The 24,674-nt window shown below is 46.6% G+C and overlaps 1 protein-coding gene across 3 annotated transcripts in view; it reads right to left on the bottom strand.

Moving 5' to 3' along the window:
• The window catches only part of RSF1 (remodeling and spacing factor 1), a 67,888-nt gene that overhangs the window by 23,415 nt on the left and 19,799 nt on the right, over positions 1-24,674 (bottom strand). For 2 of the 3 annotated variants that reach the window (XM_054974838.1, XM_054974839.1), the window contains exons 2-8: positions 17,048-17,139; positions 16,570-16,662; positions 13,796-14,001; positions 9,241-9,392; positions 5,891-7,533; positions 5,057-5,269; positions 3,150-3,254 (exon numbers count right to left, since the gene is read on the bottom strand). In XM_054974838.1, coding sequence (XP_054830813.1) covers positions 3,150-3,254; positions 5,057-5,269; positions 5,891-7,533; positions 9,241-9,392; positions 13,796-14,001; positions 16,570-16,662; positions 17,048-17,139 — 2,504 coding nt within the window. The remainder of the gene's footprint in view (positions 1-3,149; positions 3,255-5,056; positions 5,270-5,890; positions 7,534-9,240; positions 9,393-13,795; positions 14,002-16,569; positions 16,663-17,047; positions 17,140-24,674) is intronic. The other variant, XM_054974840.1, reaches the window with a different exon arrangement.

The following is a 24,674-nucleotide window of genomic DNA, read 5'->3' as shown; positions in this document are numbered from 1 at the left end:
TGAGAATAAGCAATTTTGTGTATTTCTGGATGCAGTTTAATTCATGAACAGTGGGAGATTTGCAAGCACCTTCACTGTTGCTGTACAGAGAAGCAGGTCTTGAGGCCTTCACCTGCAAGGCCTTGGCCATGCTCAAGGCTACAAACAATGTATGTTCTTGAATGGATAGTGAAGAACGAACAGATTGGACCAAAGAGAAGGAAAGGAAGGAGAATGCTGGGAGAGATGAACATAGAAGACATGCGCCATGTCACATCTCCCCCTCCTCTGGCTCCGCTTGTTTGCCTGCGGGGAGAGGCCAAATACTGCCAAGCAAAGAACTGCTTCCCCCTCCCGGTCCCTCTGGTGAGTCCGGCTTCCTCCAGTGTCCCCCGTCGCCTGACATGTCAAGACAGCAAGGGGTGGGACAGCGGCATCAGATCGAGCCTGTGCCCCTTTCGGACAGCAGCTATGCAGTACAGGAAGGAGTGCGGTGGGCCGGCAAGCAGGAGAACTGGCTCGTGGGACCAGGGCTTCCAGCCACACGCAGGACACCGAACTTGGATTTCTCTCCCACTTTTTATTTATTTATGTATATAAGAACATAAGAAGAGCCCTGCTGGATCAGACGGGTGGTCCATTCAGACGAGCATCCCTGTTTCACACACAATGGCCGACCAACTGCCCTGCAGGACAAAGGAGGAGGACACAGAGGCCAGGGCCTTCTCCTGATGTTGCCTCCTGGCACTGAGATACAGAGGAGTCTGGAGCACACACACACACACAGAGCGTGGTCAAGCGAAAGAACCACGGCTGCTTCCACACTGGGGTGGCTCCCCACAGCGCTCTTGTTATTCACAGCAGCGATGGAGGGTTTGCACTGGGGTATTCTTTGCGGTATCGCTTCATGCTCACCCCTCCTCCATCCTTGCCACCAGAGTGCTTTTTGCTGGCTTAAAAAATCAGTAGTAGGTATATTGCTACAGTAATACACTTACTGCTACAACAGCTGTTTAATGTTTGATACTCTGAATTGGGTTTTAGAGAGCCAGTTTGGTGTAGCGGTTAAGAGCGGCAGGACTCTAATCTGGAGAGCCGGGTTTGATTCCCCACTCCTCCGCTTGAAGCCAGCTGGGTGACCTTGGGTCAGTCACAGCTCTCTCAGAGCCCTCTCAGTCCCACCCACCTCACAGGGTGATTGTTGTTGTGGGGATAATAACGGCATACTTTGTAAACCGCTCTGAGTGGATGTTAAGTCACCCTGAAGGGCGGTATATAAATCAAATATTATTATTATGTATAGGCTGGTTTTATAATGAGATTTGATTGTATTTATGTATATTTAATATTGCTGTAACCTGTCCTTAGCCTGCTTGCGGGGAGGGAGGGCTATAAATTGAACATATAAACAAACAAACAAATAAGCCAGTAAAAAGCCTACTGGTGATGGGTAGAGGTAGCAGTGGACACAAGGGGTACAGGGAGAAAATGGTGGTGGATGGGGGGCGGGGGTCAGAACTCCACATTTCCCATCCATATAGTGATCAAACTAGCTTTGAGTATGATCGCCCTGTAATAATAATAATAATAATAACATTTGATTTATATACCGCCCTTCAGGACAACTTAATGCCCACTCAGAGCAGTTTACAAAGTGTTATTATTACCCCACAACAATCACCCTGTGAGGTGGGTGGGGCTAAGAGAGCTCAAGAGAACTGTGACTTGCCCAAGGTCACCCAGCTGGCTTTGTGGAGGAGTGGGGAATCAAACCCGGCTCTCCAGATTAGAGTCCCGTGCTCTTAACCACTACACCAAACTGGCTCTTTGGTTTGGTTTGGTAACCAATCATACCAAACTTGGAAGGTGAACAATGCACAACGATTCGCTACAAAACCATTTTTTTAAAAAGCTGCAGTTTGGGGGGGGGGGGGTTGGAGGAAGGGGATACACAGATAAGAATCCATGTGGAAGCAGCCAGAGCATGAAACCAATATGGAGGGCTGTCCATATACCACATATTTCACATGAGCCCAGATTTCTGTTTCCTGAGAATATGAGCTTTCAAGAGACACTTGAAGGTTGCGTGAGCGTTGCCTCTGAAATCTCAGAAAACATAGAAGTGGCTGAAGAAGATAGTCAAGTGCCTATGGGTGGGCCATCCATGCCCTTGCAGCCTTTCACACCACTTGTCACTTGCCCATATTCCTACATAAAGGAGAGACCTAATCGCCACCTTATTGGTAGCCACAAAGAGCGCGATAGCTACTCTTTGGAAATCGAAGGCAACCCCCTCAGTTGACAACTGGCGTACCAAAATTTGGGACCATTTTATATCAGAAAAATTATACGATAAAATGTATCAAGTAGAACACTTCCCTAGAACAACCAGTTTTATAGAGAAATGGTTTCCTTTTTTGAATACATTGAAAGTAACAGCTCTTTACTTGGCCTAAAAAATGTTCACATATATGTAAATGTATAAGTCATATGTAAGTTCCACAGTATGATGGACTTATTAAGTACTCTCTCCCAGTATTTGATCAGATATAATCCCTTATACTACAATAAGCTGTATTTTGTTTAATTGTTATTAGTATTAAACTTCTTGTATTTGTAAATTTTTGTGTTTGTTACTTGTTACTACTTCTTATATGTTTGTAAACTTTTGTGTTTACAGTTTTGTAGTTTACAGTTGCATTTTCCAGTTTTAGTTTTAATAACATTTATTTTTTTAAAAAGGAAGCACGTTGGCTTAACTTGTTTGAATGTGGAACGGAGCTTCTCTTGGTGCAGAGCCAAGGCTGCCCAGACGCAATTATCTTTTAATTCAAAAGTTGTAAGTATCCATCGGCCTTACGAGTTTGTTTATTTTTATTTCATTTCTACTCCACCATTCTCCCCAATGGCGACCCAAAGTGGCTTACATCGTTCTCCTCTCGTCTCTTTTATACTCACAACAACCCTGTAAGGTTGGTTAAGCTGACAGTGTGTGACTGACCCAGGAGCACCCATCAAGTGTCCTTGGCAGAATGGGGATTCGAATCCGGGTCTCCCAGATCCTAGTTTAACATTTTAACCACTGCACCACACCAGAGTTTGGATATCAGTGGGGAGTTGGAAAGGGGAAGACAGTAAAGGTTTTTTTCCCAAAATAAAACAAAGCCTACATGTTGACAAGGAGGGCAGAACCACTCTCCGTCAGGAATTATCATCAGTGGTGGTCGGAGACATGCAGTGTGGTAGCCGCTGTCACAAGAGTCGCACAAGAGAATCTGTGGAAACATGGCAAGATGTTAGCATCTTTGCACCCAACACCAGGTATCACAAAAGTTTTCAAACAGTTGCATCAATATCCAGAAAACTTAGTCATAGAATGCAGACGCACAAAGCGGAAGAACTGTTGGGTTTCACTGGCACACACTTGTGAAGCACCTTGACTATCTTGAATTTATTTATTTTGAATATTTATATACTGACCAGTATCCTGACACAGTCAAGACCCAAGGAAACAACAATCAAAGGAATACAACAAAGGCCTGTTAAACCCATTCAATCTGGATTTGCCGCCAGCAAGCACAGGTAGAAAAAAACCATTTTGACTCTTCTTCTCGGGCCATGCTTGGAAATAGGATGTTGGTGCTTGAGCCTGCTCCAACAAGATGCGCTGGATCCTACCGCAGTATGGCGGATCTTTCTAAGAGTGCAATTTCACCCCATTCCCCTTCTTTAACTGCAGCCTTGTGCCCAAAGGGTTTTCTGCCTTGCAAGGCCTTTTCAGGGGGTCACAAAGGTCCACGGTGGAAAAAGAAAATTAGGAAAAGAGCAGCCAACACCAGCCCCACTTGAGACATCCGTAGGGGAGAATGAAGGCAAACATGTCCACATGGAAGAAGAGTGGTGAGGAATGCTGGCTCAAGTCAGGGATGGTACCAAGCAAACCAAGCTCTGCATTAACCAGTTTAAGACTCAAATCACAGTTTGTTCCCAGGCAGACATACAATCAGGAAGCCAATGCTTCAGAGAGGCTTGCCTGCTTCCTCCCACCCACCCCCTTTCTCAGCAGCCATCGGTTCATGCTTGTCACCAGAGCAGAACACACGGCAGAAGAAGTTGTCACCACTGTTTATCAAATTCAGGCGTTGCACTGAACCACAGTTAGCAGAGATCACGGTTTGCTTCTGATTCTGGTTTGCCAGCCAACTGCAAGCCACAGCTGTCTAATTCAAACGGTATGCCAAATTGCAGTGGATTTTCCATTAACCGTGGTTTATGCCTGGATCAAACCATTACCTTTTTTTTTAAAAAAAAACTCCTTAAGCATACTTTAAATAGTGGATTTGAAGCAGTTCTCACAGAAGCAAGCTTTATTTATTTATTTATCTACTGGGAAAAGGTTCTGAGAGCCAGTTTGGTGTAGTGGTTAACAGTGGCAGGACTCTAATCTGGAGAACCGGGTTTGATTCCTCACTCCTCCGCTTGAAGCCAGCTGGGTGACCTTGGGTCAGTCACAGCTCTTTCAGAGCTCTCTCAGCCCCACCCACCTCACAGGGTGATTGCTGTGAGGACAATAATAACGCATTTTGTAAACTGCTCTGCGTGGGCCTTAAGTTGTCCTGAAGTGCAGTACTACTACTACTACTACTACTACTTCTTCTTCATTTATCTCCTGGCTTTCTCCCCAGTGAGAACCCAAAGCAGCTTACATTGTTCTCCTCTCTTCCATTTTATCCTCACAACAACCTTGTGAGGTAGGTGAGGCTGAGAGTGTGTGACTGGCCCCAAGTCACCCAGCCAGCTTCCATGGCAGAGTGGGTGATGTAAACCTGTGCCTCCCAGATCCTAGTCCCACATTCTAACCATTACACCATGCTGCCTCTCTCTTTTTGACGTCCACTCCCCTGCTTCAGCCCACTGTGGCTAGGAGAGGGTGGGGAAAGGGTCTGAGAGGCCCTGGGAACAACATGGGGATTAGCATGCACACATGCACACACACACACAAAATCGCACTTAACACAATTACGAATCAAGTGTCGGGTTCCCCCCCATTTCGCCAATCCCAAAGCCAAGAACCTACCAGCTCCGGGTGATTGGGGAGGCCACACTTCTTACATGGCTCATCGTCCTCAGCTGGCGCCGGCTCTTCCTCTTCCTCCTCCTCCTCCCCCTCCCTCTCCTCCTCCTCAGAGTTTTCTTCACTCTCCGACTCCTCACTTTCATCACCGCTTGAGTATTTCCACCTGCCCCGAGTTCTAGTACCGGCCCACCGAACTTTACTTCGTTGCACAGCCTAGAAGTCCAGTGACAAGAAATAATCCTAATTGGCTCATTAATTTAAAATAAAAAATTAAAACCAGAAATGATTTTTGTTTAAAAAATCCCAAGCTATGAATTTTGCTTCCCAGGTCAGAGAATTTAGGATGAGCAGTCAGCTATTACATATTTGCATACTGCTTTTTGTCCATGCGGTTCAAAGTAGCAGCGACATTATTTAAAACGGCTCCCTAACTGGATGGATTTGCATAATTGATGGAGGGGGAAAGAAAATGAAGGTTCATTGTCCATCTTCTGTGCAGTCCCACATGGGCAGGCCTGCCGAACGGTGAGGTTTTGTAGCTTTAAAACCTATTAGGGGGCGCCTGTCTCTCCAGGGAGCACGCACGACATTTCCCGCCGAAACCGAGTGTGCTTCTGGGAGATGGCGCCCCTCACCCTCAGTTTCTCCTGAGCCGCTGGCCCAACAGGTAAGTCCTGAAGAGTATCAGCAGGGCAGAAGGGAGGGTATGTGTGCCTACCACAGAAGATGTCAATGAACAACAGTTACCGGTAAGTGCAACTCAGTTTTCCTTGGCCGGTATCGCCTTCTAACAGCCATCCCCACAAGAGTAAAGGAAACCTGACGATGTTTTACCTTGCTAGTCTTAGAATTCAACGCCTTCTCTTGCTTTTTCGAGCTCTCTTTCTTGTCCTGCTTTTGCACCGGGGCTGGTTTCTCTTCTTCTTCCTCGCTCCGTTTTTTTTCAGGCTTCTGATCTCGGGTCTCCACTATCTTGGGAGTGGGCTTTGATATCCGGGGAGACCTCCTCAAAATGCGGCCAATGCTGACCTCCTCCTCCTTTTCGCCCTCGACGTTCGGAGTCTTTGAGGGAGGGGGGTCAGTCTTCTTCCGACTGGAGATTCTGATGGTTAGCTTGATCCCATCTTTCTGCCTCTCGGAGGTTATTTCCCTGTTGTCCGTCAGGGAGCTTTCTTCTTCAGAAACCAGCTTATATTTACACTTGCTCTTCACAGGCTCTTTTTTAGTCTCTGAAGGTTCCTCGACAGAACTTTGGGCGTTGTCTAATTTCGCCGCCGCTCTGCCAGCAGCCTCGGCCTCCTTCTGCTCCTTCTGTCCTCCTTTTGTGTCAGGAAGAGCGCTTTGAGGATCAGAGCCCCCTTTTTCAGTAAGGGCTGGAGCGGGCGGTGGAGTCGCATCTGCTCTTGTTAAGTTGGGCTTCTCCCCCGGTTGATCTTTAGTTTTTAAACCCTCCTCACCTGATGGGCTAACCAGCTCCTTTGGGGAAGATGTCTTTATGGATTTATCACGATGTTCCTCTGGAGGTGACGCTCCATCTTTTGCTTTGACGGATTCTTCCGTTTTCTTGAGAGACCCATCAGCATTTGAAGGTGCTTCTGAGACAGACTCTGGTGTCTTGCTGTCAAGCAAGGCTGCCTTCCCCAGAGGACCAGTTTCCTCCTTTGAAGGCACTTTCTGAGAAACTTCAGGTATCCTCCCATCTACCTCCTTCCCTTTATGCAATATACTTCTCTCCACGTCACTCGTTCTTACTATTGTGCTAACCGTTTCTAGGACTTTCTCCCCAGTCACACCATTCTTCTCCTTTGCCAAGCTAACAGTGTCTTCCTTGGTGCTGGGAGAATGATCTAACCTGTTATTTGGCATGATTTTCTCACTACTAACCTCCCCGTTCACGAGGAATTTCCCATCGGTAATCGTAGGAACTCTCTTAAAAGTCTCTTCTTCTTGCTTCCCTTCCTCCTTTAAAACATCCTTGGTTGGCGTGATACATTTCCGCAAGGGACCTTTTAGCGGACTGTCGTAATCGTCGGTCAGCTTAATCTCCCGTTTTTTGAGTGGGATCTTTGCCTGCTGGTCATTTTTCAGTTTCTCACTTTCTTCCGCAGTTCTCTCTACAACCTCCTGGGGAGTTTTGACATTGACACAGAACCCGAGTCTCTCAGGCTCGTGAGCGGGTTTCTCCGCATTGCTATTCACGTCTTTCAAGTCTTTTGGCTCAAGCTTACTCTCCTTCACCTCTGCTTTAACAGGCTTCACGTTTTCTTTAAAGGAGTCACTTTCTTCTTTGGTAATCTGCGTTTCTCCATTGTTCTCCACGGGCTTCTCAAGCTTCACTATAACGGGCAGCTTTATGATCTCTTTCTCCTCCACCTTCTCTAATTTTATTGTATTCTCCCCTTCAGAAACTGCAGGAGGCAGAATTTGCTCTGACTGCTTTGGCAGTGCTTCTTTTATCTCCTTCGTTTCTTTGCTTTCTATTTTCAAAACAAAAAAGAAAAACAGTAAGTTTATGACGAAAGCTTTTCCTACTTTCCCAAATTCACATAGTTTGTAATTACACCCAGCACTCGTCAGTCTAATGCTAAACACTGTGTGAAAGAAAGAGCGCAGACTATGCTTTTATCAAGAGAACTTTTTAGTAAAACAAAACTGTAGGATACGCATCTACATGATAAACATGTATCTTTGTTTTACACCATTTCAACTGTCATGATTTCACCCAAAAGATAATCGAGAATTACAGTTCGCTGCAGTGCTGGGATATCAATATTGTACATCTCTAACCAGCTCCTTTGGTGAAGATGTCTTTATGGATTTATCAAGGTGTTCCTCTGGAGGTGACACTCCATCTTTTGCTTTGACGGATTCTTCCATTTTCTTGAGAGACCCATCAGCATTTGAAGGTGCTTCTGAGACAGCCTCTGGTGTCTTGCTGTCAAGCAAGGCTTCCTTCCCCAAAGGACTAGTTTCCTCCTTTGAAGGCACTTTCTGAGAAACTTCAGGTGTCTTCCCATCTACCTCCTTCCCTTTTTTAGTAAAACAAAACTGTAGGATACGCATCTACATGGTAAACATATATTTGTTTTACACCATTTCAACTGTCATGATTTCACCCAAAAGAATACCGAGAATTACAGTTTGTTGCCGTGCTGGGATATCTATGTTGTTCATCTCTAACTTATTCCTTCCCACAAGAACTACATTTCCCATGGTTCTCTAGGAAGCATTAAACCACTTTAAATCTGGAACAAAGAAGTGAAAGAGCCCAAAGATTGGAACAGACAGCTTCTCCAAAAAAAAAAAAAAAAAGCGCAGGGCCAGCCATACACCATCCTCTTGCAGATCATTAGGCAACCCAATCTACAGTGTGCCCAAAATATACACTAAGTGTAAAAAATAAAGAGTTTTCAGGGCAAGCAAAGGAACACACAACAAACCAACACACAAAATGCTGATGATTCTCCTCCCCCACCCCACCCCCAAAAAAGTTACTACAAATCTGATTTCGGGAAAATTTTCCTTCTCCGGTTCAGACCCTGAGAATAACTAAAGATCCAAAGAGAAGAAGCTATGAAAAAGCAACCATTCAAGTGGCATGCTTTTCCAGGCCAAAGTCACCCAGAAGACTGAAAAACTTGCTTATCCTACTAATACGGATTTATTTAACAAATGTTACCATCTATATCGCTCTTGCTTTACCCCTTCTTTGGTCTTCCAACATTCTGCGGTTTTGTGCCTTCAGAACTTCCTCGACCTTGACCCAAGACTCATCCCAGCTCCCAAGAACCATCCTGCTCTCTTATCCCCTGTTCTGGGCCGCTTCGTCTGCTTGTTATCTCTGTTCATGCTCTTTTGGGAGGAACGGCACAAGAGTTGGCTGGTTTTGCCCATTCGAAATTCACCCTCCCTCCCCTCCTTCTCACCTGCCATCTGCCTGACTAGGCAAGCACAACGTTCATTCCCTGAAGCAGTTTCTGACTAGTTTTCTAAGCCGTTTGGAGTGCTGGGCTCTTAAGCAGACAGTAACAAAACCTTTTCAAGCTGAGGAATTACCTTTAGGGTGCTTTGCTCCGTTCATGTAGATGAAAACTGAGTACGTTTCCCCCCACTGCTCCAAAGGATGTTTATTTTAAGGCGCACCCAAAACCCATTATTTGAGTAGGCAAGAAAAGTAGCGAGACCTTGGGCTGATGTTTCTTCCTCCTTTTTGGCCTCTTCGCCTTCGATGCTAGGGCTCTCTCGTGAAGAGCTATCCTGTTGCTGGTTTTTCAGCAGTGCAGGATCAATTTGTGCTTTCAGGAGCTCAAGAGTTTCGGCCAGTTCATTTCGACTTCTGGATGAAAAAAATAAGATGTGTGTCACACCACATAACCTGCCAATGTCTCGCATCTCCACAAATCTGTCTGTTTGTGCTCTCCTTTACTAGTGCTGATGGAAAAGGAATCATTGCAAAACCAAGAGGAGGATAAAAGATCATGTTGATGTCTGGGAAAGCTGCAGACTTTCACTGGGATGGGAGTCCCCCAAATGCCCCCTTCCCCTTAAAGCTTCATAATGGACTGTCACAGCTTTAGGGAGCCATTAGTGCTTTGGTGAACTCAGCAGCCAGTTTGCATCCTCCTCTCAGACCTATCTGCATGCCTAGCAACCACCCAACTTCCATATGCAACAGGACTGGAAGCAAAGGAATGTAAGCAGGCAAAGGTGAGCCCCAGAAATGACACCTCATCACTCAACTCAGCTACAAACCATCTTACGACCACATTTCAAGGCACACTTTTAAAATTCAATCAAACTTTTGCTGCCACATCAGCAACAGCCCGGCAGGATTGGCCACAGGCGTCTTTAAAAAGTAGTCTATGGGCCCAAATTGAGGTTCATGTATATAGAGACTAATGGGGAAAAAATGTTGGAAGGATTATAAACGGCATCTGAAAAGATTCTTCAACCCACCGTGTCCCCATAGCTGGCAGCACTCTACAGCGCCATAAGCACAGGCACTCTCACAAACCCATATTAAAATACTGCCAGCTGAAGCCACCTAAATAGAGGGCAGACCTATTAGTGGCTACTAGCTGTGGGGACTAAAGGGAGGCAGTACACATCTCTGGCCACCTGGATCCATGCTATGGCAACATCAAGACATTGTTTTTATTCATTTATGTCATTTATAGCCCACCTTTCTCACTGAGACTCAAGGCGGATTACACAGTGGGAGATTAGTACAGTCGATAGCAAGGGCATTTCCATAGGGTAAACAAATAAACATTTACAAAGATGTGGCGTTAGCAAGAATCCAATACAAAGTAGAAGAAATGCTGAAACAGAGCAGAAGCAATTCTAGCACAGGGAGCTCATAGGAGCACATATTCAAAGCAACAGATAGTACATAAGGCAACATAGTGGAGAAGTCTACTGTTCCTAACTCATTAGTGAAACATCTGAGACCCCCTCCCTATAATACAGCCCTCCTGTCTAAGTAAAAAGCCCTTTTAACTATTGTAATGCACTATACAGATGTCTCCCATCTAAGTTAACTAGGAGACTCCAAGTTGTGCGAAATGTTGCGGCTTGACAACAGGAGCATGAACATCACTCCCACTCTGCAGTCATTCCACTGGCTACCTATCAGTTACCATATTCAGTTCAAGGTATTGGTTATCATTTACAAAGCTCTTCACGGCCTGGGTCCAGCATACCTATGGGACCGCCTCCCTCCCTATGTCCCTCCACGGCAGCTTCGCTCATCCGAACAGGGTCTCCTACAGGTGCCACCCTGCACATGGTCGAAATCAGCAGCAGCCTGCACACGGGCTCTCTGTGTGGTGGCCCCTACCCTGTGGAACGGCCTGCCTGAAAAGATCAGGAGAGCCCCCCCCCCTCCTGGCTTTCCACAAATGATGCAAAACTGAATTATTCAAATAAGGCTTTTTATTCAGATAGGAGGGCGGTATTGTAGGGACGGGATCTCAGATGCTTTGCTAATGAGGGACTACCTGTTGCCTTAAGCATCTGCTCCTATGCGCTGCCTGTGCTTCAAGTATGATCCTACTGGGTATTTATATGTTGTCTAATGTCAGTCTCAGAATTGCTTCTGTTCTGTTTCAGCATTTCTTCAACTCTGTCTTGGATTCTTGCTAATGCTATGTCTTTGTAAACGTCTATTTATTTATCCTATGGCATCAGTTATGGAAATGTCCTTGATACTGACCGTACTAATCCCGCACCGTGTAATCTGCCTTGAGTCTCAGTAAGAAAGATGGACCACAAATAATATAAATAAGTAAATAAATAAAATTTCAGTGCCAGGAAGTGACTTCAGGGGAAGGCCTTGGCCTCTGTTGCTGGCCCACCAGAGTAACTAGAAGGCCATTGTGTGAGACTGGATCGAAGACGGGCCTGATCCAGCAGGGCTCTTCTGATGTTCTTCATAGCAGCACAATATACTCCATTCAAAGTAGTAGGCTAGAAATGCTTGCACATTGGAAGTATGTTCCGGGGATCTTTGAGTGATTCCGCACACGTTGGATAATGCACTTCCAATCCTCTTTAGAGATCATTTGGAACGGATTTTTTTGTGTGCGGAACAAAAAATCCACCTCAAACGACTGATAATGTGCACTGAAAGTGCATTATCCAACGTGTGCGGAATCAGCCTTTAAAATGCTACCTAGACACTTTGGAAGCCCTTCTCCGTGAGCACCATGCACACAGCTGGAATATATTTTAAAGTTATCCAGCCGTGTGGGACTTTCTCATAGACCGCACCCTCTCTTTCCAGGCCGGGCGCTACTAATGTTATGTTTTTTGTGAACGTGTATCTATTTACCCTATGTATCTATTTACCCTATTTACGTGTATCTATTTTACCCCACCTATGGCATTGTTTATGGAAATGTTCCTGATATTGACTATACTAATGTCACACTGTGTAATCTGCCTTGAGTCTCAGTGAGAAAGGCGGACTATAAATGACACAATAAATAACTAAATAAATAATGCACGTCATGGTCAGGATCCATATACCTGGCCCCTGCCCACGTGGCTGAGTAATTTAAACATTTTATTAGTCACAACGGAGTTGTGCACAGACAAGCAGCTCTCATGCAGTTACCGGTGAAAGGGACCCGGGTGACCCTCAAGTCTAAGGAAAGTCACTTTCATTTACAGCATACGTTCCAAGGAAATTTGCTCCCAGTGTGGTGCTGGCTTGCCACATTTAATATGGAACCATCTTGCACCATCCCCACCAGGTGTTATCTTATACCTGGACAGACCCTCAGCATTTCTGTTTTAGGTTCCAGTTCCAGTCATCTTCCTAGACTGAGAATAGGGGCCAGAGATCAGTGGCAAGAGATGTACTATAAAAGGTCCCGGGTTCCATTCCTGACATTGTCCTTTAAAAGAATTCCAGGTAGTAGCACGAGTAAAAAGTTAGGGAGACAGTTCTCGGCCTAACTGCTGTTTGTTATTTATTTAAATATTTATATCCCTCATTTCCTCATGGCTCAAGGAGGCTTACAAATTACAATTTAAAACATACAGGAGAAAATAAAACCTCAAATGGTCCACGTCCTCCCTAAAAAAATGCCTGCAATTGATACCCCATTAAAAGCCCAGGCCAATGAAACAGCCTTGAAGCACCCTTCAGAAAATGTGTAGAGATGGTGCTGCGTCACCTCTACAGGGAGCTGTTCCGCAGAGAAAGAAGTACAGCAAAGAGACATGGGGGCTCTGGCTGACACCTGGTGGGTTACTTTGTGAACAGCCAGTAGGTGGCCCTCTGAGGTTCACAGCTGGCACACAGGGACACACAGGTCAAGATGGTCCTTTAGATACGCTGGTCCGAGGCAGGGAAAGGCTTTACGACAGCACCCGGAATTGCACTCCAGAAACAAACTGGCACACAAGCAGCTGTTTCAGGACAGGATAGATATGTTCCCACAAGATAGCCCTTGACAGTAATTGGGCTGCTGCATTCTGAACTGGATGTCTTTTCCAAGGCTTTCTTCAAGGACACGGACGGCCCAACAAAGAGCGCATTACTGCAATCCAACTAAAAGGTTACAAAAGCTAGCCAGGAAGGCTGAATCTAAGAGTCTCTCTACACGAGACCTCTCACACGAGGACGCTTAAGTGAAGGGAGATGCAATGTTAGCCGGGAAGCATAGTTTAAAACGACAGAGGCAAAGGCTGTGTCAATTTCCCAGAGAGGGCTGCTCAGAGGGTTTGTTAATTTCCTCTTCTCCTCCAAGACTGTCAGTTTCACCTTCCCTTTGGGGAGGCAAAGAGGAAATTAACAAACCCTCTGAGCAGCCATCTTTGCCTGCGCCGAAGAGAGGTCAAATTGACAGGGGAAAGGGCCTCTCCCCTTATCTCTCTAATTAACTTCTTCTAGTTAGAAGCGACCTTGGAGCTTCCGACTGCCAGCTCTAGCTGTTTTTCCTGGACTCTGAGAAGGTGTATGTGTGTACTAATCATGTAGCCATAACTATAAAGGGTTCTCACAGAACCCGTGTAATCTTGCGCCCCAAAAACCTAGCCGTTGCTGGCGCGGAGGGGTTTTCAAGTATATCATAGCCTCTATGTTTTGATTCCTCACTCCTACCAATGCTCTGTGATGGGAGTGCAGACCTGAACTGTGAAATCCTGAATAAAGCCTTTTCTATTGGTGTTCACTGGAGAGGGACTGAGGGATCTACCTGCCAGGAACTGACATAACTGTAAACGACATACCTGACAATGCACTTCCACGAAGACCCGTCTTGATCGTCCTGCTCTTCCACATACATCCTAACATTATGCTCTTGATCCAGCTGGTACCAGTAAGTCAAGCCGTCCTTGTCTCTGCCCAGGGGCTGAAGGCGCATTGCATCCGCATCTTCCTCGTTGATGACGTTCTTAAATTTCAGATTGTCGTCAAACTGGCACTCGCAAAGGTACTAAGGGGGAGCCGGAAAAGGACAACAAGGTAAGCAATACCAAATGGGAGCTCTTTGTCTTCCCCACCCCACACACCAGCATAGATGAACTCTGAGGATGCGGCCTTATACTGAACCAGACCATCGGTCCATCTAGGTCAGTACTGGCTACCTAGAGTGGCAGCAGCTCTCCAGGGTCTCAGGCGGAGGACTTTCACATCACCTCCTGCCTGGTCCTTTTCACTGGAGATGCCAGGGTTGAAACTGGGATCTTCTGCATGCCAAGCAGAAGCTCTGCTGCTGAGCCACAGCCCCTTTCCATGACGGGAGGGCAGACCAAACTGCACAAGGCAGTACGTCCTGGTTATCTTAGCTCTGTTTAAGAGATTAGCATATGGGTCTGACAGGGTTTTTTTTTAAACCACTGTGCAAGCTTTTAAATAAAAATCTAGAGCAGGTACAAAAGCAAGCAGCTTTCAGCTTTCCTTCCATTAAAACGGACACTTCAGTGCCGTATTCTGCATCAGGCAGGGTGCTGCTGAGGCAGTTTTTTTAGGAGACGGATTCCTCTCAACCGTGGCTTTCATGAAGGTAAGATCCAGCTACACAGAGCCGTTTCAGAGCAGCTCTGCTTCCTTAATGGGCCTGTCTGCACAACACATGACTGGGCGACCGACCTCTGGCAAGCTAAGCGCATGTCGCTATTTCGCACAGGTAGCTGCCCAATTTGAAACAAGATGCCGCGCGAGTGCGAAGTCCCAGAGGTAAGACCTTCTGCTCCTTCGGTGTTTCGTTGAAACCAGGCATGAGATAATGTAAACGGAACACTCTAAACACTAGAATGTTCATTAGTTTTCCAGTATGTCGGCAGACAGTGTAAGGTCGTATGTATGAATTCCATCACGCGAGGAACAGCCTCAGAAACTGTACCTTCTCGTGAGTTGAAATGCAAGGAGAAGGAAGGTGGGCTGAGAAAGAAAGTATAATAATTCTTTTAAAAGGGGTATGTCATACATAGTATGACACTCTTAATATTCACTGGGTGGAAGGTGTTTACTGATATTATTTATTTATGTCATTTATAGTCTGCCTTTCTCCCACTGAGACTCAAGGCAGATTACATAGTGTGAGATTAGTACAGTCAATTTCAAGGACAGTTTAATAAACCATACCACAGGTAAATAAATGCAAGTTTACAAAGACAAAACATGAGCAAAGATTCACTACAGGGTTGAAGAAATGCTGACACAGAGCATAAGCAATTCTAGGGCTGACATCAGACAACGTGTAACTACCCAGAGCCCAATGTCCTCAGATCATATTCTGTGAGGCAATTCAAACCGGCTTATACAGTTCCTCATCCTTTTATCCTCACAACAAGGTAGTGACGATGATTGGCCTGAAATCACCCAGGAAGTAAGGATTTGAACTCAGACCTGCCTGATCGACACGACAGTCATGTGGCTCTCTATATGGGAACTACAAGTTACAAAATAAGATGTTAAAAAATTCACATATGGGTCTGGACTTTTGTAAGTGTATCTGCTTTCAGAGATGCAAAGGCCAGGGCTCATTTCAAAGGGGGGCGCGCAGGAGCGCAGTTCCGGCAGTTCCCCAAAGAGGTCACAGGTCAGGTGGCCCCGCCCACCTGACTCTTGGCCATTTGGGGCCCGTTTCGTCCTGGATTGGGGCCAAAATGGCCCGGATTGGGCCTCTGACAGGTGGTAGATCACTCTCTTGTTCAGCAGCAGCCCAATCCTGACCATTTTGGGCCCCTTTTTGGCCATTTTCAGCCCCTTTTTGCCACTTTGGGCCCAATTTCGGCCCTGAATGGCCAGGATTGGGTCCAAAGCAGCCAGGATAGGTGATGTCAGGGGCGTGTGGCATATGCAAATCAGTTATGCGAATGACACATTTCTGGTGATGGCAAGGGGCGTGGCATATGCTAATGAGTTATGCTAATGAGTTCCTCCAGCTCTTTTCCTACGAAATGACCCCTGGCTAAGGCATTTGCATTATACCCATGTTAGCAACATACAATTTATATAATCCTCCAAATCATAGTGAACAGAAGGCAGACATGGATTGGAGCAGGCTGAGGTGCATTCACATTTCTGTAAACAGATTAATTAAATATGGCTATACTGGACCCAAATTTTTTATGCTGGAACAAGTGTTCACAATTCACTGGTCCCCCTCCTCATGGGGAAGTCAGTAAGGCCAAGATAACAGGGCAAGGATGGTTTCCACTCCATTGGAAGAGCTGCATGTGAGAAATCACAGTTTGGAGGATCAGGAAAAAGTTGCTAAAAAGCGCCAAGTCCCCCTCCCACTCCCAGTATGCGGTGAGGTCCAGACAATGGTTTGCAAACCGGTTCCGACCACGAGCTGGAGGTTAGCACTAGCCACAGTTTTCCCCATTCAGACGCTATGGTGAGCTATAGTAAAGCAACTCAGGGGTCAAGCCAGGAACTGGTGTGAGAAGGAAAGAGAAAGGAGTACACACCTTCACAGTATGGTTGCACTGTGAAATCATTGAAGCCTATCCCAAGAAAGAGAGCAAACAGTACTGAAGAGCAGGGCATTTACCTTTAAAATTCCCAGCTTGCATTCAATGCTCATGTCGAGGTATCCTTTCTTCTCCATCTCCCATGCCCAGGTGCTGTTGAATTCTTGACACATCTGTAAGACAAGATAATTATGTGTTGACTGTTGAGGGATCCAACAAGGGCATAGAAGGGACTTGTGTACACTGAACATACTTCTGGGTGTACAAAAAGGTGCATGTATGCCATGCCCTAGAGACCGGGATAAATATGTTAGAAGCAAAATAGGATTCCTGTTACGGGTCAAGAAAGTTTGAAAATTCCTGATGTAAAAACAATTCTTGGTGGCAGCAAAGTAATTCGTAAAACACACTGGTAAAATCAAATGTGTCAAGATTAGGGGTACTTAATCTTTGTGATTAAGAGGGCAGATGAACACACACTAAAACTGGTCTAGCCACGATAGCAGGCATTTCCTAGTTATTGTACATAATCTGATAACAGATGCCAGAACAGCATACCTTGATCAAGTATTTTTCCCATCGGTCTGCTGTCACAGACTTCCCGATCTTTCGCATCAGTTTCAGATGAAGTTCTACCAGTTCTCTGGGAACTACAAATAGCAAGGAAAGGAGAAACATTACACACACATACACACACCTGGATTAAGTTCTAATGCTGGACATGAGTACCAATATAACACAATGTGAAACTTCTAAAACTAACCAGAACTAAATCTTGGGATAAAAAGGCACTGCAAAGGGAAAACAGTTAAGACAGGCATCTTTCAAAATTAGGATTTGATGTTTCCTAAAACGGAAGGGCTGGGGGCTGACATCAGATCAGAGGAAGGGAAGAAGGTAGACCAAGGAACACTGGTGGATGACTGTATAAATTTCAGGTGAACCGCTTATCACTCGATGGACTTTGTAGAAAGAATGCTGGATGGACTAGATAGATCAGGGGTCCACAACCTTTTTGAGACTGTGGATACATCTGGAATTCTGGCACATGATGGTGGGTGCGACCACAAAATGGCTGCCACAGGAGGCACAGCCATGCACACAGGGGAAGCCCAAGTGCAGGGGAGAAGAGGGGTAATTAAAAATACACCGGAAAAGAGGAAAGAGACAGAATAAAACATGGTGGTGGCAGCTGCCTCTGAAACAATATTATTTTCATCTCTATAGCCAACCAGATGTTCAAGAGCACATCAGAAGCCCTGCTAGACAAGAGCTCTACCTGGCCCCACCCACTTTCTAAAAATTCATTTGGTGGGTCCCAAGAAAGGTGCAGGTGAGTGCCACGGCACCCACAAGTGAAATGTTGGGAACCCCTGAGATGGATCAGCAAGGCACTTCTACCGTTCTTAAACAACAGTATAGTCCGTGGACTTCATAACAATTAGTTATCCCTCAACTTACAAGATCCACAGCACGCACCATCACTCTGTACACTGGGCCACATTAAAAAAGCAGATCCCGCAAGACCGGTCAGCCCAACTCTAAACCGGATGTCCTGCCACCCGCCCTTCTTGCACCAAGATGACATGAGACACCTTCCCATGCCTTACCTCTTAAGTTACACTTAATTATCAAATTTGCCCAGAGCTCCATTAACCCACCTTTGTCAACAGGTTCATTCTCTGCTCCCACGTCAACCAGAAATAAACTACAGAGGCAAGTGGCAAAAAGCAAAGCACCACCTACACTAAACTAAACCTGGGCTCTTCAGAGGCACTGGATCCAAACACAATTTGAGGATGGCAGCCAGGAGCAGAGCTGGGAAATCTAGTTGGTCTTTAAAGTGCAAATGGACCCAAATCTTGCTGCTTTACTACAGACTAGTACAGCTATCTACCTGAAACTCTCTCATGTATTCTTTGAATTCAGATTCTCCCCCCCCCCCCTCAAACCCAAATATTTTTAATGTTGCTGTCATATAGAGGATGGCATGGAGTTGTTTTCCGCTGCCCCAGAAAGGCGGACCAGAACCAACGAGTTGAAATTAAATCAAGAGTCTTTGGCTAAACAAAGAACTTCCTGACAGTTAGAGTGGTCCCTCAGTGGAACAGGTTTCCTTCGGAGGTGGAGGGCTCTCCTTCTGTGGAGGTTTTTAAAGCAGAGACTATGTGGCCACCTGACAGCAATGCTCATTCTGTGAACCTGAGCAGATCATGCGAGGGAGGGCAGGAAGGGTTGCATCAGTGCTTTACATGCCCAGGGTAGGGCCAATTGCAACCTTGGGGTCAAGTAGCAATTTCCCCCAGGCCAGTTTGGCTGGGGATCCTGATGGTGTTTCGCCATCTTCTGGGCATGGAGCAGGAGTCACGAGGTGTGTGTGTGTGTGGGGGGGGGGAGGTAGTTGTGGATTTCCTGCACTGTGCAGAGGGTTGGACTAGATGACCCTGGAGATCCCTTCCAGCCCTATGATTTTATGATTTCCTAAATACATTAATTTTCCAAACATTCTCAAGAATTGAAATGCTCCAGTCCTCATCCACCCAACCCCCTCCATTTTGGACAACTTTTTACTTAAAGTTACACTTGTATACGTTTATTCAGAATATATGTATTTTTTAGAAAATTCATCTTGCAATGCAACACTCTCCGGTGCAGCCCGATTTTTAAGTCGAATGCTTTGTTGTTAACTCCCCCTCCCTTCCATTTTGGAAAGCCCTGCATCAACTCCACCCTCTACTGGGAGGTGCACAGGTACATACTTGTTTCATGACATTAGCTCTTCCGTTCTCCCAAACCTCTCGCTTGGAAGCGGGCTGGAATGCTCCATGCTAACCTAATACCTAGTGTTTCAGTAAGCCGGTGGCTCGGGTGATCTTGTATCTGCTTGTCTGCGGGGAGGGGAAGGGGAGGCACAGGGGAACTGCTAGCCAAAGAACCAGGAAGGGGGCAGAAAGAAAAGGAATTTGCAGCCAGAGTTTAAAACTGGGTCACAGAATAAAAAGAGGGAGATGTTAAAGAGGCTATGCTGTGTGGGCAGAAAGAGGTCTGGAGAGGCCTGGGGAAGGGACGGGCTCGCTGGGCTTCCAGGCCCCCTGCCTGAGAGGAGGAGTGGAATGAAACGAGAGAAAGCCAGGCGAAGAGGGGCGGGAAACAGTGCCTGGCAGAGATGCCACAGCAGGAGGAGGCGGAGGGAAGAAGAGAAATGAGGTAAGGGAAGCGGCAGCGGCAGCACAGACAACGTTAAACAATCTTGTTTCCCAACAGCTACAGAGATCATTGCTATGCAGAGATATTCACTATGACCCAAGGGGGGAAATAGCCCAAAGAGGACCTTGGAAGGCATGATAAAAAGTCACTGACTTTCCCCCTTTTGAGGGAGAACAGGCTTTCTTTTCTTCAACTTGCCAGCCACCTCTCTGCAAATGTGCCTTCCGTAGCGCAGTTGGGAAAAACTAGTTTGCCATTCCCAGCGTGGCACCCGTGACCGCACTTCCCAGTGCCTGCTTGCTTCATGAGGATCATGGGTAAATCCAAAGGGTTTAAAGTGGAACAGAAAAAAACTGGGACATTCAGGTGGCCTGCCAGCGGCTGACAGACTGCTGGACTCATCCCGGGCAGGGGTGTCCCAGCTGTGCACCTCTGGCTCGGCCACAGCCGCCGACTTCCTTACGTATCTGGGCCTGGAGGTGCGCTCCTTGCAGCTGTGGAAGCTGAAACCACACAGAGCCGAACCCGACTTTCCTCGACCTCCTTGATGCGTCCGCAAGGGGAGCTGCCTGAGACAGTTCCCGTGGCCACTACCCCTTGCTACCCTCCCCGCCGTACCACCTATTTAGGAGACGGAGCACCTCGCGCTCCTTCCCTCATTCTCTAAGCCCCATTAAACTCTGTGGGGCATTCTGTGCTGCATTTAAGGGTGCCAGGAGGACAAGGAGGTAAAGGTGCACGGACTCACTGGTGGTGGTGGTGGCAGCGGCATTCCAACACTCATGAAGCTGCCTTAAACTGGATCAGACCATTGGTCTACCAAGGTCAGTCCTGTCTACTCTAACTGGGCAATGGCTCTCCAGGGTCTCCAGCTGAGGTCTTTCACAGCACTTGTTACCCGGTCCTTTTAACCTGAGAAGTCAGGAATGAATCTCGGCCCCTCTGCATGCCAAACAGCTGCTCCGTCACTGAGCCACAGCCCCTCCTCAAAGGCAGTGGCAGAGGCCACCCCCCCCAAATCCCTCTGAATCCGCTGCCTCGCCTTCTTGTAGAGCTAGCCATGGCTGCCTCCACCACAGGAGGAGCCTCCCAACATTTTGTGATTGTCTTCTCTCCTGCAATAGCCATTTTGCAGTGGTACCACCAACCCTATCTGAAAATTCAGAAAGTGCCCATGGGCTAAACAAGATTCAGAAGTCCTGGTCCAAACACAGCACAATCCTAAACCACCTGTCAAAATCCATCGACTCCAATGGACTTGGAAGGCTGCAATCTCTGCTTAAGACTGCTCTCTTTTGGTGATACAGGCCTAAAATTCAGGCAGTTTTCCTTAAAAGAATTGAAGGAAGAAAATACTCTGGAATGGGAGCTGCAGAGCTCAAAAATTCTCACTTTAAGTTTTTTAAAAAATGACTTTCTATAGCACCTATGAATGTTACTCTTCTGTTTTAAGCACAGTTGAACAGTACGGTAAGTTCCATTTCTAATCCTTCAACATGACTATTACATACCCAGCTTATTTTCTTCTACAGTATTAATAATAATAACATTTGATTTATATACCACCCTTCAGGACAACTTAACGTCCACTCAAAGCAGTTTACAAAGTATGTTATTATTATCCCCACAACAAACACCCTGTGAGGTAGGCAGGGCTGAGAGAGCTTCAGAGAGCTGTGACCAGCCCAAGGTCACCCAGCTGGCTTCAAGTGGAGGAGTGGGGAATCAAACCCGGCTCTCCAGATTAGAGTCCAGCGCTCTTAACCACTACACCAAACTGGCTCTCAGCTTTGTTCCCAGCACAATTATTTCAACATTAGTTCACATATATCCACATTGTTTGGAGGTGTTTTGAGTCCCCATTCTGCCATGGAAGCCTCCAGGGTGCCCTTGGGCCATTCACACACTCTGAGGCTAACCTACCTCACAGGGTTGTAATAAGGATAAACATGGAGGAGAGGACAATATATAAGCCACTTTGGGTCCACGCTAGGGAGAAAGGTGGGGTATAAAATGGAGTAAATAAATCAGTTCTTCAGTGGACACCCAGAAATAGACTTGGGTGCAGAGATTAGTGGGTATATAATCTCTGCTAGTGGGAAAAGGCTACACCGAGATGAGTAGTTGTTTTAGGGAAGGTTTTGAACCTCTTCGCTTCTGTTACTTCAGAATTTTAGATCTTCCCTTGCTTTACATGCAATTAATGGAGATCAGAGTCCATACAGTTCAGCGCCGCCTGAAGAAGTGAGCTCTGACTCACAAAAACTTACACTAATAAACCTGACTAGTCTTCAAGACGCCACTTGATTTCTGTTCTACTTTGTAGCAACAGACTAAACAAAGCGACTCGTTCGAAATTATTGCCTGTTCCGATTGGCAACGGGTCTCAGGAATTGCTAGCAGAGAAAAAGGCCTTTCCCAATATCTGCTAATTGAAATCCCTTTAAATGGAAGTGCTGGGGGATTGAACCTGGGACCTTCTGCCTGGAAGGCAGACACGGCACCGCTGAGCACTGCCCCCTCTTCAGAACTTGCTAACAAAAAGGGTCCACTAAACCAAAGGATTTCTGTCATCACATCTAGTTCGGCCCTGATGCACGGCAAGATGGACGAAGACAGGAGGGAAATTAATCAAGAATTCAGACACAGGGCAACTTTACTGTCAAGCATTAAGTCAGGCTTCCTTCTCCAAAGGCTTCTGTGCCTTGCTAGAGGTGGGCTCGTACAACGTGAAGCTATGTCCTGGGGCACCCATGCCAACTCCTCAATGTGCAGATCAGGCGTCGAATTGCATCAACTGCACAACAGACTTGCAGCAAACTCAGAGTGAAAACCTACAGCCCCGAACCAGACACTTGTCAGTATTTGCAAGAAGTACAACTATGGGACACTTGCTTTAAATCAAGCCTACTGCAATAAGCATTCAGAGAGGCTTTATTTTCTACTTTAAAAAAATAGCCCATCCCGGTCATCAAGAAACGCAGCTCCTCTGCACTGGTGTGGACATGGTTCCCCAGACTCTAAACCACGGTTAAGTAATCCAAAGGCTCACAGGATCCCTCCCCCTTTCTATTGCCATCTAAATCCCACCCACCCCACCCTGGTCTTTTCACAGGTTTACCCATATTACAGCATCACAACTGCACCAAAGCTACCAACAACCATGGTTACATGGAACCAGGGTTTACGTCAGTTTCAGATCCTGACTTAAATTAAACCATGGTCTGGGGGTGATCGCTATGCAGACATAGCACTACACCACAGCTAATGCTGTTTTGTCCCCACTTGCCACGGATGACTGAGTGTAGCTGTATAAACCTCTCTGCCGCTTCGGCAAAAACAGCCCTTTAAAATTGGGCCACCCAGTAGCCTCTGCAACGCATGCAGTAGTCTCGAAAAGGAGGCTGCATCAGTTCACCAGCCAACAAGTAGCAAAACACAAGGAGGAAGAAGTCTTTCATATATACTGAGCTGTGGATGATTCATCCTGGCGCATCTAGAGATGCTTATCTCCTGAGGGAAAGCGCTTCTAACTTGAAAGAGGATTAATCTTCCAGAACTTTTGCACCTTTTCGCTTTTGCTTCCTGATGTGTAGAGCATAAAAAAACAATGACATCATTGTGGGCAAGAGATCTGAAGGTCCTCCCGACTTGCAAGCTGTCTAACTCTTAATGGGTTTATCGTGAGCACGGTAACAACCTGTCTGGAGGAAGGAGTCGAAGAACAAAGGGAAAAAACGACACTCGGGAGAGAAGCTTGGATCCTGTCCTCCTTTCTCCATTTGCTGAAGGCGTTTCCGGTGGAGGGAAGGGGAGGGAATATTTGACTGTCAACAATTCCCTCCTCCCACGGCAGCTTGCCCCACCACACAGCATCCAGAGGTCCCCTGTAGGAAACGTCCCCTTCACCTAGAGCAGCTATGCTCACGCACAACATTCAGCTTGCTGTTTTCGGCGGAGGGTACAGAGTGGCAACACACCGGCAGGTTCACAAGGTTTTCTCAAATGGAGCAGAATGCTGCAGGCATGAGGACGAGGCAGGTCTCCTAGGGCCTCAGAATGGAGGACAGAGCAGTTTGTGTGAGCTGTGCTTCAAATGTCAACCAAGCCGTGAAGGGGATGATGTAACCTTGAATAGTTTCCAGGGCCCAAATCATGCATGTATTTTAAAGCGCTTCAGTTATCACTAGAGCATCTTTCCCTGTTACAAAATAGAGTCCACGAACACCATTAAGACTAACCAACCTTATCTTATTATGTAATTGAGTAAGCATATTTCAGACACTTTATACCCTGGTGCACCACCAGAGGGCACAGTCATGGAGGGAAAACTAGGCAAGGCACCATGGTGCCATGGTGGGAAGCCCAGGCCAGGAGCAGGATGGGAGCAGGTGGCAATGCCCACTCCCACCTTCACCCAGCTGGAATTAGGAGTGGAGCGGATGGCAATGCCCACCCCCACCTTAGCCCAGCTGGTACTAGGAGCAGAGCAGATGGCAATGCCCATCCCCCACCTTAACCCAGCTGGTATAAGGAACGGAGCAGGTGGCAATGCCCACCCCCCGCATTAACGCAGCTGGTATTAATAGTGGAGTAGGTGGCAATGCCCTCCCCCTGTCTTAATCCAGATGGTATTAGGAGAAGAACAGATGGCAATGCACACCGCACACCTTAACCCAGCTGGAATTAGAAGTGGAGCAGATAGAATTTCTCCTCCCACCTTAACACAGCTGTTATTAGGAGTGGAGCAGGTGGCAATGCCACCCCCAACCTTAATCCAGCTGGTACTAGGAGCGGAGCAGGTGGTAATGCCCACCCCCCCTTCACCCAGTTGGGATCAGAAGCAGAGCAAGTGGCTTTGCCCACCCACTGCCTTAACACAGCAGGTATTAGGAGCGGAGCAGGTGGCAATGCCCACCCCCCCACACCTTAACCCAACTGGAATCAGGAGCACAGCAGGTGATAATACCCACCTTCC

Source organism: Eublepharis macularius, chromosome 3 (genome assembly GCF_028583425.1).
Source record: "Eublepharis macularius isolate TG4126 chromosome 3, MPM_Emac_v1.0, whole genome shotgun sequence".
NCBI classification, from domain to species: Eukaryota; Metazoa; Chordata; class Lepidosauria; order Squamata; family Eublepharidae; genus Eublepharis; species Eublepharis macularius.
The sequence above is the reverse complement of the archived record's forward strand: the minus strand, read 5'-3'. Positions and strand labels throughout refer to the sequence as shown.